General features: G+C 43.9%; 1 protein-coding gene across 1 annotated transcript in view; it reads left to right on the plus strand.

Moving 5' to 3' along the window:
• Nucleotides 1-5884: 5884 nt before the first annotated feature.
• The window catches only part of Cfap44 (cilia and flagella associated protein 44), a gene marked incomplete at its 5' end in the record, with an annotated part of 71888 nt that continues 59273 nt past the window's right edge, over nt 5885-18499 (plus strand). Inside the window, 9 exons of the mRNA XM_051150556.1 lie at nt 5885-6032; nt 6708-6861; nt 7313-7475; nt 9881-9983; nt 11249-11465; nt 12464-12578; nt 16116-16280; nt 17979-18134; nt 18441-18488. Of these exons, the coding sequence (XP_051006513.1) occupies nt 5885-6032; nt 6708-6861; nt 7313-7475; nt 9881-9983; nt 11249-11465; nt 12464-12578; nt 16116-16280; nt 17979-18134; nt 18441-18488 (1269 nt within the window). The remainder of the gene's footprint in view (nt 6033-6707; nt 6862-7312; nt 7476-9880; nt 9984-11248; nt 11466-12463; nt 12579-16115; nt 16281-17978; nt 18135-18440; nt 18489-18499) is intronic.

Here is an 18499-nt window from a genome sequence, read left to right on the forward strand (position 1 = left end):
GCTGTGAGCCTTGTGAGGGCACTGACCCCTCTGCACTAGTTTCTTTATCTCTAAAAAAATGGCCGTGTTGCCTCCTGGGGTTCTTGTTAGAGTCCCAGGCGGATACTGGTCAAGTGCTTAGTATCTAGGGAGTGCGACTAAGTGCTGGTAGTATGCAAAGGCAGTAGGAAGAGAGTGTGTGTTCAGTTGGTCATGAGCTGATTTACTTGCCTACTTGGTAAGACACCTGAGAAAAAGGCCTAAAGAGGGAGTATGAATAAAGAACGGGGTGTGAGGGGCTGCAGTGATCTCGAACCGTACCATGAAGGACTTTTGTGCCATGCGCAGTGTTTGTATACGAACTCAAGAGTTCTTGCATTCTCCTGTTACGGCAACAGGGTCACTCAACACTTTAAACAAAAGAGGCCCGACAGTTGACGGCCAAACTCTGCCAAGAGAGGGTAAGCAAGTCCTCAATTGTTCCTGCCTTGCAAATACGTCTGTCAGATATACTGGGCTAGAAGACCGAAAATGATGTTCCAATGTTATAGAGAGCGTTGAGTGACTGTTCAGACAGTAAACTGTCCCTGTCATTTTTTTTTTTTTTCACTTTAGAAGCTACTAACCTGCACTTCTGATTCACTCAGGTATTTAAATTTTATCCCTTCTCAAGTCTCTGATGGGGTTGAAGACCAGATAGTTTAGTCTTACAATCAAGCTTAGTTGGTTAGGGGTTAAGAAGCTTTTAGATCAAGATAGATGTTTTAATAGAGATGAGATATGATAGTAATTGATTTTCGTTCAGAAACTCAGATCCAAGAAGATAGGAAAGAAATTTACCGCAAGTTTCCCAAATACAAATAGCCAAACCACTATGAATGTAACATTTATATAATTCCTGATTGTCTCGTGGTTCTTCCTGATGTACGTAGTTTATTTTATTCATGTGTAATAATATAAATGTATATGTTTAAAAAGAAACATAATAAAAAATAGCTATACAAAAAAAATTAAAGAATACAGAGGGCTAGGTAGAAAATGGGTTAGAAGACGGGGGAGCTGGCTCAGTGGGCTAAGGTACTTGCCACCTAGCCTGAACCCTGAGTCCCATCCCTGACTCCCTCACGGTGAGTGGAAAGAAGCAGCTTCCACAAAGTCATCTTGTGACCTCCACACATGTATCCACCCACCCACAAACAGAATATAGATAAATGTAACAAAAGGTTAAAAATTTAAAGGTTTTATATATTTTTATTTTATGTGTTTGAGTCTTTGAATGCATGTCTATGTACCACATGTGGGCAGTGTTCAAGGAAGGTATGAGAAGGCATTGGACCCCCTGGGACTGGAGCACAGATGGTTGTGAGGTGGGTGCTGGGAATTGAACCCTGGTACTCTGGAGCACAGATGGTTGTGAGGTGGGTGCTGGGAATTGAGCCCTGGTACTCTGGAGCACAGATGGTTGTGAGGTGGGTGCTGGGAATTGAGCCCTGGTACTCTGGAATAAAACAGCACCCCCTCCAGCACCCATGGGGGGAAATTATGATAAAATGAATTAGAAAATGGAAAAATGCTATGAGGCTATCTCTGGTGATGGGGCAATGAGTCCGCTATAACAGTGATGGGACTAAGCAAAGGTGAACCCAAAAGTTTTCATAGCTGGACATCTGGTAATAGCTTATGAAAACCAATTGCATGAGATGGGAGACAGAATGGATTCAGTTAGTAACTGGTCTTCTTTCTCACCTGCAAAATTATGATATACTATCTCCCTCACTAGATGTACCATACTGATCTCAGCTCTATGAAGTGAGCATCACATTTCTAAGATGAGAGTCCAGAGCTATTAAATACTTAACATTTTCCAACTTAAACCCAATATTAAAGCCAATATTCCCAGCCTGGCCAACAACAGGTGCTGTGAATATCTATCCTTTACTGGGTAGGATGTTGCACTAAATAACTCTCTCTGGCCCAGTGAGATGGCTCAGCAGGTAAAAGCATTTGTAATCAGATGAACAATGCAAGCCAGATAACCTGGGTTCTATCTCTGTAGCCTGAAAGCTGTGAGAACTATGTTAAGTTGTCCCTTGAGCCTAGCATTTAGAGGTGGCTCTCACTATGTTGCACAGGCTGGCCTTGAATTCTTGGGCTCAGAAAATATTTCTCCCTCAGCCTCTTGAATTGCTGGGACTTACGGTGCATGGAAGCCTGCCTAGCTTCTGATCAGGCTTACTGAGTTTCACTTGTGGTTAAAAAAAAAAAGTCGTTGTATTGCCAGGGAAGCCAACTACCATATGTGAGAAACCTGTGCAGTATCCAGACCCTTGGTTCTTAGAACTAGCTCTAACTATGTGGCGGCACAGAGTTCTGTCTGGAAAACCAGACTCTGTTAATTCCATGTTTTTTTCCAAGTAATGCTGAAGTGCAGCCATAATTGAGAACTCTAGACACTATACATTGTATGCAGATATAGGGACAAATAGTAACTATACCCATTATACATCGAGAAGGACAAAAAGATTAAGGGCCCTGCTTGCTACCCAAGCTTGGATGTGATCCCAGTTCTCTTTGGCTTCAAAACCTCATGGGGTTATAATACAGTTTCCCAATCTGTTTGTTCTAAAAAATAAATTAAATTAAAATTTAAAAAGGAAGGAAAAAGCAAAGCAAAACAAACAAACAACGAAAGCCCTAAACCCCACTTTGCTCCATATCAGCAGCCCTGTTAATGGCTTCCAGGAAAGAGTCTCTCATACCACCCCCCTTCACATGCATCTTCCAAATCCCCATCGCACTGTGTTACCCCTGCAGAGAGAAGAATACGCCTAGTTCAGATTACTGAGTGAAGTCTCTGCATTCTAGAATGTTCTTCCATACTCAGCACAGCCTGACACTGACTGCATTTGTGATACTAGTCTTTATTTCATGGTAGTCTTGGCCATGCGAGAAGTGCATTATTCATGGCAATGAGAAAGCAACGTTAGGCTTTTGTCCTTGTAACTGTTTACCTTTTGTTGTGGGTCAAATTTGTTTACAGAGTGGCCCATTTGCCTCATTGTTTTGTTTTCTACCTAACAATTATGAGTAAATTTATTGGGTCTATGGCCTTTAAAAAAAAAGAGAGAGAGAATATATCCAGTGTATAGGCAGTTAAAGCAGTGGTTCTCAACCTGTGGGCATTGCCAGGAGAACACAGATATTTGCACGATGTTTCATAACAGTAGCACAATTACAGTTATGAAGTAGCAATGAGAATAATTTTATGGTTGAAGTCACCACAGTATAAAAAAAAAACTGTACTAAAGGATCCCAGAGTTAGGGAAGTTGAGAACCACTTAGTTAACAGCATATTAAAAATATATGTAGGAAAAGAAAGGCAGCAGGTAGGAAGTAGGCCTCATGAACCTTTTAGTTAGTGGCAATCAGAACAGAAAGCTGGGCTCCGAGGCCTCTGGGAAGTACTTGTGTTGCCCAGTTCCTGGATTCCAGAAAGCCATGGGCGCAGGAGTGCAAGTGGACCCTGGAAGCAACCCCTCTTGCTTCACTAGCTTAGAGCCCGCATCATGACATCCTGGAGAGTAGGCTCACTTTGCTTCCAATACCTTGAACCTCGACGTTTCTTTTCAAAGAAATGATCTATTACCATCTCTCTACCATTTGGAAAGGCTCTTAGAAACAAAGCAAAGCAAAACAAAACAAAACAGCTGGTGAGAGTATGGAGAGAGGGCACCTGCTTACATGTGGTTGGTCAGAATGTATAGTCCTACCGCCATTGGATGGAACAGTATGGACTTCCCTCATTCAGCAATCCGCCTCACCCCTCGCGCCGCCCCCCCCCCCCATGGCATTCCCCTCTTGGCATGGCTAATTGTGACTGTCAGCCTGACGGCATTTAGCATCTCCGGGGAATGAATCCCTGGGTGTGTTTATAAGGGGTTGTCTTGAATACGGCTAGCGGAGGCGGGAAGACTCACTGAGTGTGGACGGCACCATCCCATGGGGCCATAAACTCAATAAAGAGAATTCAAGCCCCTCTGCTTCTGGGCAGCAGTGGTGCAATCGATCAGCTGTTATAAGCTCCTGCTGCCGTGACTTGCTGCCAGGATAGACTGTACCCTCGCATCCTGAGGCAGAATAAAGCCACCCATCATTCTGTGACTTGCTAGGTATTTCGTCCCAGCGGTGTGTAAACTAAAACACGCTTCCTGTTCTTATCTGTCAGCAAGTTCAGCCCTTCAGAGGTATTCTCTGCCCAACAGGCTTATTCCTCAGCCTGTGCCAAGCCATAATCACCATTTCTGCCTCAAACGCCACTTTCCTAAACCTCAAACTTAGTTTAGCTTTCTTATTACACGTGCCCACAGGACCCCACTCTTTCATTTTCATTTCTTACAGACCCGGATTTCCACTGCTTGTTGAATGCCTGTATTTCTAAACAGTCAGCTCCCTGAAGTTCAAGGCCAGCCATATTTTCTTTTCATGCAGCCGGGTAGTTTAGTGCCTGGTGTGAGACCTGAGACATACCAGGTGTGCTCAAAACTACGTATTTGAAATGAAACTGATCATTTCAGTAACCCCAGGGGGATCAATAACAGGAAGGGGAAAAGGAGATGATAGAGCGACCAAAAGAAGGGTGTGGCAGAGGGTTAGTTTCAGTGGACGTGCATTTGAGGGAAAGATGGCCTTGGGTGTCGTGTTTCACTGTGAATCTCTGGAAAATCAGAGTGCACCAGAATGCCAAGTGTGCACGGAGGACGGAAACCTGTGATTCCACTCTCTGCTCTCAGGGAGGTGTCTGACATCGGTCACAGCCTGCCGCTCAATGGCATCTTGGATGCAGTGCAGGCACAAGGGTGCTAGCATGCATGGCCTTCGATGCTTGTGAAATTCATGGTGGGGAAAGATCTGTTAATTTCTGTGTCCTGGCGCTCTCTCTCTCTCTCTCTCTCTCTCTCTCTCTCTCTCTCTCTCTCTATCTCTCTTTCTCTCTCTCATTTTGTGCTCACAAGATATGAAGGAGCCAGATGACCAGGACACTGATGGGGGAAGGTCAGGATCCAGGAGTGATGGCAAACAGTCTTCTAGAACTGATTCCAAACGTAAGTAGGGATGATTATATACCTTTTTTTTTTCTTTTCAAATTTGGGTAGAATCATTTGAAAGAGTACCATTTGGATCTATAGACAGAAATGGGTTGCCTGTTTACAAACTCTCCTGTTCCTTAGTAGGAGCATCTATGCTTTAATTTTTTTTATCTCCAGCCCCTAGTGCATTTCTCTGGATTGAGCTCAGTGGATAGAGGGCTGGCCGGGCATATCAGAGACCTTGGCTCTGAAGCCAGTATTTTAACTTATTCTTTTGACTTTACTTCAGAGAGAAACTATCATACTTGGAGGAGGTCACTCTTAAATAGCATTGTGACTCCCCAACATAGCAGACCCTCTATAAATGTTAGTTGGAGTTGTGGTAGTACACTAATGTTCATAAATAACTGGCTTGTTATTTATCCTTTCTTGTTAATGTTTTATAAGAAAAAGATTGAAAGATAAAGTGAAAATAGAGATGAAATCTCAGAAAAGACCTTTTTGTTTTTGTAAAATTATAAGGCTGATCAAATAAATAAAGTAATTCTAGCAAGTTTTTTTTTTTTTTTTTTTTCATCTCTGCATGGCTGTGGGTGTCCTGGAACTCTCTCTGTAGACCAGACTGGCTTCGAACTCACAGACCTTTGCCTGCCTCTGCCTCCCGAGTGCTGGGATGGAAGGTGTATGCCACCACCGCCGGCTGGAAGTTTTGAATATAAAAATTCATTAAATTTCAAGCATAAACAAGTAAGAGGTTTTAGTTACTCTGGAAATAAGCAAATGTAATTAAAAACTTGTGAGACTGTTAAAACAAATTGTCTTTAATATCTACTAAAGAAACTGCAGAAGACACCACAGATGGCTTAAACACTGATGCAGAAGAATCCTATCTTGATGATGACTTGGACCTGGAAGATATGGAAGAAAGCTCAACGTCATCACAGGATTATTTCCAGAGCGCGGGAAGTAAGTGTGATTAGCTTTCCCTCAGCAATCGCTGCTGTGGTAAAGGCAAGTTGCTCAGGCAGATCAAACAGCTCTTTATATATATATATCTAAGAAATGGAAAATCTAGCTGGGCACTGTCATCCCAGCACTCGGGGAGCCAGAGGCAGGCAGATCTCTGTGAGTTTGAGACCAGCCTGATCTATAAAGCAAGTCCAGGCTAGCCAAGGCTACACAAGAGAAAGCCTGTCTCGAAAATCCAAAAAAAGGAAAGGAAAAAGAAATGGAAAATCTGCAGGATGTGGACACGTGTTAGAAACAAAAAGAAAAGAAATATACAAATCATTATAGAGTAATTTCACCATTTTTAGGGGGTTCTACATTCTTATTTTTGAGGACCACATTGAACAGCCTTGTCCTTTCTCTGGGGATAAAGTGACCAAGGGAGCACTGTGCCCCAGATTAGTTAAGAGTTCTTCAAGTCTCCCTGTTGAAAACATGGCCAGAACTCAGCATCCTCCTCTGATGTGTCCAGGCTGTGGCCTCTTCCTCCTCAGAGCAGCGGTGTGTAGCACGTGTGCAGGCCAGTGGTTGCTCTTACCGCTAACATAGCACACGCGGTCCCCCTCACTTTGTGAAATACGATTCCAGGGCTCAGCTTGTGCTTTTCTTAGATAAAGCGTTTTCGTGTTTTAGCATCCCAGGAACCTCCTGTTGAAGTTAAGGAAGAGGCCGAGGAGAAAGTAAAGAAGAAGCTCTCTGAGAACTTCTTCTACAATTACTCAGAGCTCGTCTCCATACCGTATGTGACTCCGGAATCAACGATCCCACTGGATTGTCTCACTCTCGAGTATCCACTCCTAGTGTGGAAAGGTTTCATTTCCTAGGTCAGGGGTTGACAAACCTGGAGCTAATGTGGCCTCCAGCCTGTTGTGTAAATAAAGCTTTATTGCAGCACTGAGATTCTGTCGATGGCTGCTTACGTAGCTGTGATGGAAACAATTTGGTCTAGAAGGCCTAACATAGCGGTTTTAAATCTTCCTAACTCTGTGGCATTTAATACAGTTTTTCATATTGTGGTGACCATCAACCTTAAATTATTTCATTGCTACTTCATAACTGTAATTTTGCTGCTGTTATGAGTCATAATGGAGCTTGAGGGTAGAGTTTAGCTACATTGATCTTGGATCTTTAGTTAAACAGAGGATGGAGTTTTAAAGCAGGCGTAGTTGTGTCAGTCGCTCCTCTACCCCTAGAGGGCGCCTCTGCTTCTCTTCGTTTCCTTAGCAGCCTCTCCTCAGACATTCTTTTGGCTATGACTGCAAAAAGCGAGCCAACCTGCAACTCCTGGACAGCAGCACCTTGATGTACATCGCTGGGAACCAGCTGGTCCTGTTGGATTTTAGAACCAAGGAGCAAATGTACCTGCATAGTAGCAGCGGGCAGGGAATTGGTGCCATCGGGGTATGCGAACGTTTAGTGACCCAGTGGGGAAAAAAAATCCCCACTTTAGTCTTTTCTGTGGATGCCACAATGGCAGTGACAGTCAGGGTGTTGTAGGGTCACATGAGATGCACAGTCATATTTGTTCTGAGCCCCTTTCTTCTTTAGCTTCCTTTAAAATGTTCTTTCTTTCTATGATAGGGTTCAAGCCTACACACACACACACACACACACACACACACACACACACACACACACGATAGCTTTTCCATAGCTGCATGTAAATAATCATGGCGTTGAATTAAGAAAATATTCAAAGACTTCATCTGGGAGTAGTTTGACAAAGAGTGAGTCCAAATTTGAATTCTTCCCTTCCCTTCCTGTGTCTTCCCTCTTGTTGTAGCTTGTGGCTACTTGTCTATTTTAACCCTTTGTGGGAGTCTGAACTTTTGTCTGTGTGCCTGCCTGATGTCTGCCTTGCCTGCCCCTAGAGAATGGCGGCTTTGCCCTCTCTTTTACTGAACAGAGCAGAAAGTCTCACATGAGGAAGGAATGAGGGATATCTTACAGAAGTCTATAACAGTTTTGCAGGGGATGGAATTTTACTGACACACAGTGAACCCATATGTACTGCAAACATCACTGTGCAGAGACTATATCTGTATATCAATGATGCTTTCAACATTTATGGTGGATATTTATTGTACAAGGTCACTTTCGACTTGTTTGCTATTTCAGTAAATTACTACCAACACACACACACACACACACACACACACACACACACACACACACCCCTCTATATCGATTAAGATTAATGGCAGGTTAAACAAACAGACCAACTGCACAGGAGAAAATCAGTCTTATGTGACCTTAAGCTGTAGTATTAACTCAGCTGTGAGGTCCAGCAAAGTTACAGTCTCTTAGAAAGTAAGAGATATTTTCCTAAGGATGTGTCGCCACAGGAGAAGAGGCAGCTTCATCAGGAAGTCAGCCTGTCTATCATAGGTCTTCTGTTCCCAGGAACGGAAGAAAGAGAAGGAGCCACAGTGTCATCTGGGTGGCAGAAGCTCTGGCTGGAGCCTGCTTTTATTATCTGTTTGTTTGTTTTGTTTTTGTTGTTTTGAAACAGGGTTTCTCTGTGTAGCTCTGGCTGTCCTGGACTCACTCTATAGACCAGGCAGACATCTGCCTCCCTCTGCCTTCCGAATGCTGGGATTAAAGGTGTGCACCACCAATGCCCAGCCTTTTATTTTACCCTTTTGTTGGCTCCTTATGCTTCCTCCATATTTGGCTCATCAGTTAGCAAAAGTAACGATATTGGCTAGAATATACAATTCTAGCCCATTTCTGTGGCTATAAATAGAGACACTGACACAAATACTTTAATCCAGGGAATATTTTCTTCTTTGTCTAGCTTGGAAATATCTTTCTCACTTCTGCTATGATTGCAGTCATGTCTAGTAACTTTGTTCAAGGTATATTTTCTTTTATATTTTTATCTGAACACCCTCTAGGAACATGAATCCCATACTGCTGAACATGCTCACACCCCTAAGTTTATACACCATACGCTTACTCCTCAGTGCAACAGTGTTGGGAGGCACATGTGTGATTAGGGCACAAGTGGATTCATCTTATTGAGGAAGTTGGTTAGCTAACAATGGGATTTTATGAGAGCAGATCCAGCACAGGCGCGCGTGCGTACACACACACACACACCCCTTAGCTCTCACCCTCTCTTACTCTCCCAACTTTTATCATGGGATGGGGCACATGACAGCCCTAGATAGATATTGTCCCTCAGTTTTGTATTTCCAATTTTTAAGAACAGCAAGGCAAATAAATTCTGCCCATCATAAGCCATCTAGTTTTTCAGGTAGAGAATGGGCTGAAACCCACACTCTATGCACATGTCTCCGTATGACTTAGAGCGAGTTACATAGGCACCTGGCATCTCGTCCTACTTAGCTGTTCTCACACAACCATCCAGGCCAGCAGAAGCATGCATTAATTTTAATCTATAGCACTTGTCCAAAAGGCAAATATAGACTCAGAAACGCTAGTTGGGGACTTGAGATCTGTGTTTGGATGAACACTTCAAGAGATTCTGACACACACTAAAGACCGAAGCTTTCACTCTCACTATGAATTTAATACTTGTAGCATTAAAATGATTTCCTTAATAAATGAAATAGATAAAGGAAATAACGGTAAGCCTTACTTTAAAAAAAAATTATTTTCGTTTCCTGTTCAAATCATACCTGTTGACAAGAGTTTAATAAGATGAGCATTTTTTTTTAATTTTAGACTGAAGCGCAGCCTAATTAGCCAATTATATGGTAACAGCCACTAAGCACTGCATGGGTAGGAATATCTACGTGAAATTTTCCTTTCAATATTTTAGTGAGATGCTGTTTTTCTAGGTCCATCCAGATAAAACTTACTTCACAGTCGCTGAAAAAGGGAGTTTTCCAAGTATCATCATCTACGAGTACCCTTCCCTGAAGCCATACAGAATCATGCGTGGTAGGTCCATCGCGCGGGGTCTTTAGAGCGGTCCACGGTCAAGGCTAACAGCATCCTGAAGGTGACTGAGGTCACAGAACTAACCAAGGTCCAGGAGAAAAATGAAAATAAAGAGTAGAGAGGAACTGTATGACCGAAGTTGGCTTACAGTTGTGGAGGCTAGGAAGTCTGAGAGTTGTGGGTCAGCCCCACAGGCTGGCAATTCCTGGAAAAGAGCTCATGGGCAGGCAGCCTCGAGGCAGCACTTTTTCCTCAGGGAACCTTATTTCCAAGATCTTTCGACCAACTGGGTAAAGCCTGCCTACATCCCCAAGGTTGCAATCTGTAAAGTCAGAAGTGCCAGTCATGTTGGTGGCCCCTTCACACACCAGCGTCTACACTGCTCTTTAGTTGAATGCCGGGCTGTAACAATCTAACGAGAGCAACAGGCGCCATCAGCCACTTGCCATCATCGTATGATGCTGTTTTCCGTGTAATTGATCTCAGCAGTCAGTTTTCACTCTGTGAGTTTTTCAGTGACACATTTAGAACTGCAGATTGAGTTCTGACAGCTCTCCATGCTTAACTCTTTTTCTTCCACAAATACATGCAACGTGTTTTTCTTTGGGAAAATATGATTGTGAGGTCTTCACCTTCCTTTTATTACCTTACAATCTGTTCTAAAGCCAAGAGTGGTGAAATAGTCTTAGAATTGCTCCTTTAGGCTATTTATGCACATATGCACATCCTCACACATGCAGTAGGTGTGAGGGGTGTGCTTGTCTGTGCATGTGTTTGTGGAGGCCAGGGGTTGATGTCTAACATTTCCCTCTGGTTCCCTACACCTTATTTGTGATGTAGAGCCTTTCTGTGCACCTGGAACTTGCCATTTCTGCCAGGCTGGCTGGCTGGCCAGGAAGCGCTTGTGATCCGCAGTCTATGACCCTCCTCCACCCTATAGCAGTAGAATGGCACCTGAAGCTGGGTGCTGGGGTCAGAAGTCGGGCACCCGTGCTTGCACACTGGACACTTCACCTGTTGTACCATCTCCCCAGCACTCTTAGCTTCTTGGTATCTTTCCATTAACACAGATCACAAGGGCACTCCTCTCTCCTGTTTTTTGTTGTTTGTTTGTTTTTGTTGTTGTTTTGAGACAGACGTGCAGTATAGGCTGAGCTTGCTCTTGTCATTTCCCAGTCACAGCCTTCCAGTGTTGGGGTGATGGGCGTGTCCCCTCGGGGCTCAGCTTTCTCTCATATTCATCAGACTCCCATCCATCCCTGCAGACGGCACTGAGAGGGCCTATGCTTACGTGGACTTTAATGATGAAGGCACCTTGCTCGCCTCCGTCGGTAGTCACCCTGATTACACAATAACCATCTGGAACTGGAAGGACGAGGTGCCCACACTGAGGACAAAGGCGTTTTCTCAGGATGTTTTTAAGGTCACTTTCAACCCTGAAGATGATGAGCAGCTAACCACGTCAGGCTCGGGCCACATCAAGTACGTCTGGTGCCCAGCAAAGAATCCAGTAGCTATCGTGAGGGCATTTTCTAAAAGGAACAAAGACACAGGATAATTTTTGCTATTGTTAAATTTAATTTATTTTAGTTAGGAAAATTTTACATAGTTTTAAAAAACACTTATTTTTAATTTTATGTTTATGAAGATTTTACCTGTGTGTTTGTATTTGTACCACATGTATATAGTGCCTGTGGATGCCAGAACAGGACTTTGTATCCCCTAGAACTGAGGTTGTAAGCTACTATGTGTGTGTGTGTGTGTGTGTGTGCTGAAAACCAAACCCAGGTCCTCAGCATTTAACTGCTGAGCCATTTTTGCAGCTCCATATGCATTTGTCTTCAAATTAACCAGCATTTCACCTTCCTTCGCTCCCTCCTCTTTTCTTTGAATTTTGGTGCCTTTTAAATTTCGATGTCGGGGATCGATTTCCAAAGGCACCATAGATAAAAGAAGGGCTTTGAAATTCAGATTGCAGCCTTCTCATAGACAGGCTCCCCCTAAAGTGGTTCCCACAGTGTTTCAGTAGCTCACACTGAAGGCGTTCACAAAGCCTTACTTGAGCTTCCAGGCCACGGTGAGGTGCCTGGCTTGTGGAGGCTTCATGGTGGAGCAAGAATTCTCGCGGTCGTCCCTGACGAGCTTTGTCTACTTCCGATCTCAAGTCTGTGGCTCCAAACCCCATATCCAGCTTGCTCTGCTTCCAGGATGGAATGTCTTACTTTCATGGCCATCAATGATTTTCCACCTGGATTGAAATGTTCACTCACGGCTGGTAACAGCAACCAGCCAACAGCACAGCTCAAAGTCCATATATCAGGAAGGCTTTCCCCTCCAGTGTTGATTCTGTGTTGCCTGACAGGGAGTAGACACCACACGTCAGTCAGACGAACTAGTGAGCTCCCACGAATGAACTTCCTTGGGGTCAGAGGGAAATACAAAGAAGCCACAGGGCTGATGCGTCTCCCTCTCGGTTGTAGGTTCTGGACAATGGCTTTTACATTCACTGGCCTCAAGCTACAGGGATCACTGGGGCGATTTGGCAAAACGTCCACTAGTGACATAGAGGGCTACACAGAGCTTCCGGACGGGAAGGTGAGCATGGCTGTAGGAACTCGGCAATTGGACTGCGACAAATGGAAGCATGCTCGCCTGAGATCAAGCCCGTGTTCTGGGGCTGTCAATGATAACAGCTACTGTAATTATAAGTGTAGTGAACACTGCATTTTACTTTTTCATACTATCGGCTGAAATGAAAACATTTCCCTAAAATTTTCATAATCCGCATGCACACACCATTTCCTGGTCGTGCTAAATATTAAAAGCACAGGAAGTATGTAAACAGCCTTCTGTATTAATATAGTGACAGGTTTGTCACTTCTAATGAGGTCGTGGGATTATAATAGTTTATACCATCCTTCCCTTTTGTTGTAATGATGTTCCAAGTGTCTTAAGAGGGTCAAGGTTGTTTGTTTGTTTGTTTGTTTGTTTTGGTATTTCAAGACAGGGTTTTTCTGTGTAGCCTTGGCTGTCCTGCACTCAGTTTGTAGACCAGGCTGGCCTCAACCTCACAGTGATCTGCCTGCCTCTGCCTCCCAAGTGTTGGGATTAAAGGCGTGTGCCACCATGCCCAGCTTAAGAGGGTCAACACTTTAAGCAAGCTTGTGCCTCTTGTTTTAGTGTCAGGTTGTCATTCAGGAAGATGAGGTCATTTTATGGAGATAGCTGCAGCACTATAGAATCATTTGCCAGTTGATTTTCTGACATTAGTAGTTCACTTTCCTCTTGCTCTTGTGGATTTTCTGGACTTTTTGTCTATAATGACACCAAGATCCACTTTCTTTTAATATCTTACTGGATCTTCTATTAGAGAAAGTTACACTGTGTCACTTGTGATCACTTCTCTTATAAGGAAGTGCCAGCACACAAATATTACTTTAAGAAACGCAATTATCTGGTCATTTAAGTGATGGACTAGTCCAAATAAGGAGTGTGGTATAAGAGGAAATAAAAACCTCCAGGCCAGCCAGTCTAGCAGAATTAGCGAGCTTCAGATTCAGTGAGGGACTCTGGCAAAATAACAACAATAATAATAATAATAAGGCTGTGATGTAAAATGCCTGTGCTGACCTCTGGCCTCCATGTGTACTTGCAGGCACACAGGCACCTACATACACATGTACCACTCCCCTCCCTCCCCCGACAAAAAGCCTTAGATATCGGTTGTATTTCAAAATCCATGTTACATCCTTAGACGATTCTTCAAATTCTGAAGGCTGTGCTACGGGAAGCATCCGCATAACCGTCCTTTAAAGTGTGGCATGAACTGTGTCTCTGAAAGTTCAGTAGAGTTTGTGTGTGTATAAGAGGGAAGGTAGCTATTTTAAATGATAAAGCCACAGAAGGAAATGCTGAGGGTTAGGACTATAATAAATATCTCTAAATATCAGGTATTTAGACGGTGGCCTGGACTAAGACGTGTTGGAAAGGAGTGGACACTCTGAGTTGAGAAGTATGTTTGGGCCCCCGTGTGTGTGTGTGTGTGTGTGTGTGTGTGTGTGTGTGTGTGTAGCGTCTAAGAGCTTCATTAGACGAGGAATGTGCATTAGAAGAGGAATGTAATCCGGGAGTGGTGGCCATACACCTGTAATCCCAACACTCAGGGAGGCAGAGGCAGGAGGATTGCTGTGAGTTCAAGGCCAGCCTGGTTTACAAAGTGAGTCCAAGACAGCCAAGGCTACACAAAGAAACCTTGTCTCGGGGGGTGGGGGTGGGGAGAGAGAGAGAGAGAGAGAGAGAGAGAGAGAGAGAGAGAGAGAGAGAGAGAGAGAGAAATGTTATAACTAGGAGCAGCAGTAGATACATTTGGTCATCAATTTTTACAATCATCTAAATAAAAAAGCTGGGGGAGGGTCTTTTGCTCCGAGGACCAATAGAAAGGAAAGCTGGCTGTGACTGACATTTCAGAAGAGAATGCCTATAGAAAAATAAGTTTTTATAACTTTGGGCAGATTTAACGATAGAGCAGCTAGTTTCATACAAGTTGAGGTACAAGCCTCCATGGTCCCTGGAGGCTAGCAAAGGGAACGGGGACAGAGGGAGGTCGGACTATGGATATCAAGGTACAATTACAGCAGAGAACTAAGTTCTAATGTGCTACAGTGCAGCAGGTGTCTGGCTCACAACCATGTCTTGACTATGTGATGAAGAACTAGAGACAGGCATTCAGAGCTTCCCAGCGCAAACAGATGATGAATGTTTAAGGAGAGGGGGATGTTAATTACCCTGATTTGACCACGTACATTGTATACATGGATCAAGGTATCACACTGCACCTCATAAACGTGCACAGTTAGTATTCATCAATGAATTCACTTGTATAAAAATGATGTTAATGACTCTGCCCCCATGACCTGAGGCCTAATAACAGGTCTCCTAGGCAAGGGAGGTAAAGTGAGTGGGGAAAACTGAGCTGAAGTCATCAGTTCTTGCACATGAGGAGGAGACAGGCTACACCAGTTTCCCACTGGGCATCAGTCCATACAGAGGGTCCTAGTCAAAGACGCACAGGGATCTCAGAGAAGAGAAATGCGCTTGCCAGTTTCCTTGGCTTCTGACACAGTGTGGTCAGAGCAGGGACTTCTGAGTCTAAGCTCCTGAAGCAGAACCTCAGCTCTTTTGGGAAATTTGGGGGCAAGTTAAGTGTTTGTGCTTCTATTTTCTCCAGTTTTGTGGTGTGTATGTGTAAAACAGGGAGGTGATAGTCAGAGTCATCACAGGCTCTGTGAGAGTGAGGACAAAGCTGTAGCTGGGGGGGAAGCAAAGCAGTCACAGTCACACACACAACCGCACCCAGTGTTGCTGAGAAGTGTACCTCCCATGTCCAAGGTGCGTGCAAGCTCACGGTGGTAGCGTCGTTAACTTAAATTTTTTTGTACACAAGCGTTTTCATTGATGAATACCAATTGTGCATGTTTATGAGGTGCAGGGCAATGGCTCGATCCATCTATACAATGTATGACGGTCAACACCATATGTACATGTAACTTTGGGCATTAAGTAGGAGTGTAAGTAAAGTATTCAGGCAATGCTTGACACAGACTCCACGCACTGTTAATATCACTTATTATAAGACTCATTGAGCCTAATGAGAACCAGTGTTTGATGGCATGCACTTTGGAGACTGTTGAGTTAGACATTAATTTGGGGCGGTCCCCAGTATTTTTCTTGTTTGAACCTGAGCTATAAGCAGTGGCCTTGCAACTTAGCCGACAGCGCTACATGCAGAAACAGACTCTCATCTGCGAAAGAGTTTAAATGCTCAGTTTTGATCCCGCCATTCAACCCCTGCGTCCTGCCCTTGAGTGGTGTATAAGGAGATCTCCTGTGAGCATTCATGAAGAAGTTTCCACTACCAAACAGCCTAGTCACAGAGGGCTAGCCTGCGGGGTGCTAGAAGGAAGCACATGAAAATGTGACTGGAGGTTGGATCTGTGATGGTGGGTTTTTCTCTTTTCTCTACTTCCATACTCAAGCTTTCTATTTTCACAGCCTAGAAATAAGAATCACCTACTTGAGATCCATGCACAGGCATTTAATTTTTATCCACATTTCTTTCTTAATACCTGCCAGGTACTCTCAGGGTCAGAGTGGGGCAACCTGCTGCTTTGGGAAGGCAGCCTCATCAAGGTGGAGCTCTGTCGAACTGGCATGAAGTCCTGTCACCACGGTCCCATTAACCAGATAATGCTGGATGAGGGGGAAGTTATCACCGCCGGGTCAGACGGCTGTGTTAGGGTAAGGCAACTGCACTGCCTAAGACTTGCAGGTCACCCAGATGGTTTTATCTTACAGGCTGCTTTATGAAGGAGTCAGTGGTCACTCGTTTCTGAGACAAACTCATTTTATATACCGCTTCTCATGTGGTAAATATTTGCATTCTTGTCAAAACTGAAATATTTGAAGGGATCTCTTGTTCTGTGCTTCAAGTGTTGACCTAGGAGCTTTGGAAAATGAAGGCCCATATTAGCACCAGATAAACCATGGGCATGCGTCCTTTCAAAATGTATATTATGGGCAGGCATTTCCTAGGGAATGAAAACTCTGAAATTCGTTTTTGAAACAGGGTCTTACTATGTAGCACTTACTAGCCTATAAGTCGCTATGTACACCAGGCTGGCCTTGAACTACCAGAGATATGCCTGCTCTGCTCCCTAAGGGCTGGGATTAAAGGTGTGTGTCACCAAGCTGGTGGTGAGAATGCCATTTGGAAATAGTCTCGGAGATGCGTGGGTGGCACCTTTGTGAACCCTAGCAAACCTGTAGTCTTGTGATTTGCCTTATAGACTTCCTCTTGGTACATGGTTTTCTGGGGTGGCGTGGGGGGCTTCTAGCTCCTAAATTCCCCAAGACTAATTTGGGCTATCTTGTCTGTTCTTGAATGGATGGGCTTCCACTGCAGAGTGTTCAACTTATCAGGGCCTGTACTTCTAGAGAAAACGGTCTCTCCCTCTGCCAGATGCTAATAACTGCCAATGGCTCTGTGGTTTGGGGTGAGATTGTGGCCTGGAATTTGGTCTGGCTTGGGCTTGCAGGAGTTTTGTGTATGTTACCACAACTGCTGTGAGTTCATATGTGCACTCCTGCCTAGAAGATAATGCTTCCTTATAGCCACGCACCGTCCAGGCTCTTAGTGTCTTTCTGCCTCGTCTGCAGTGATCTCTGAACCCTTTGAGGGAGGAGGAGCAGGAGGAGGATGTTGGAATAATATGTTCCCTTTAGGGACGAGCATTGTGCGTTCTTTTACTCTCTGTACCTTGGCGTTAATCACAATAAAAAGCTCTCAGAACCTTTTCAGATGAGAGCTGAGACACGTGCTGATCTCTGCGTATGAGAATAAGTCATTGGAAGTCAGTTTATTGCTATGACTATTTAGCTGCATAACAGTAGTAGGAACTCTCTTAGGGCCCATGACCTGCCAACCCATAGAGGATTAGCCAGATCGTGATGTCAGGTATGGATATGGGTTTTATCTTGTGGAATGGGACTTAAGTCCAACCTGAAAGTGCTTGGTTCCCTCCCCCGTGATGTTTGTGCCACTTCCGCACCAATGGACATGTCTTCCCAGGCTAGCCTTTGCTATAGTTCTCAGGGCCCATAGCTGGATATGACTGATGATTACTTTTCTCCTCCAGTAGCTTCCTGGCACTAGGAAAGCTAGCCAGTTAGGGATGCAGCTTCCCAGAATTTGATTTTGCCATGTTATATGGCTCAAGCATGTGGTATCCACAGCAATAAATAGGCTCTTATCCAATTCTGGCGGGTCATCAGGAGCAATGGCAATAGCCTGTGATGTTTGGGGGTCTGTGGGACCACACTGGCCAGCAGCTCCAGAAAAGTTAACTCGTACCTGACAGCTTTTTTTTTGTTAGCCTCTGGTGTCTAACAGGGCCATTGTTGCTGTGCTACAAAATGCCTTCTTATTGATTTTGTAAGATATGGGACTTTGAGACAATAGACACCGCTGACGTTATAGATGATACAGGATTGTTGGAGATAGAGCCTATTAATGAACTTCAAGTGGACAAGAATGTCAACCTCTTCTCAATGATAAAGATGGATGAAATCGGAAACAACCTTTGGCTGGCTCAAGTATGTCACATTCTTCTGTTTTGGCTTTTTTAGCTGTACCAGGGCCTAAAATTAAAATAGAAACAAAATTCATCGATTAGACTAGAACCTCCCCATGTTACAGCGGTATGAGATCACTTTGCTTATTATATGTTTATAGTCTCAAATACAGAAGATATTAGTAATATGTTTCAATTACACTTTACAACCTATGCAAGCACTAGATGTTATTGTTGGTTCTTATTTTAACTAAATCACAGGAAGAATGATTTTAATTTGATGAGTATTAAAAATGATTAAAACATCACTAGCTATTTCATTTTTCAGGATGCCAATGGAGCCATATGGAAGCTTGACCTTAGCTTTTCAAATATTGTAAGTGCCTG

This window comes from Acomys russatus, chromosome 8, assembly GCF_903995435.1.
Source record: "Acomys russatus chromosome 8, mAcoRus1.1, whole genome shotgun sequence".
In the NCBI taxonomy this organism is placed as follows: Eukaryota; Metazoa; Chordata; class Mammalia; order Rodentia; family Muridae; genus Acomys; species Acomys russatus.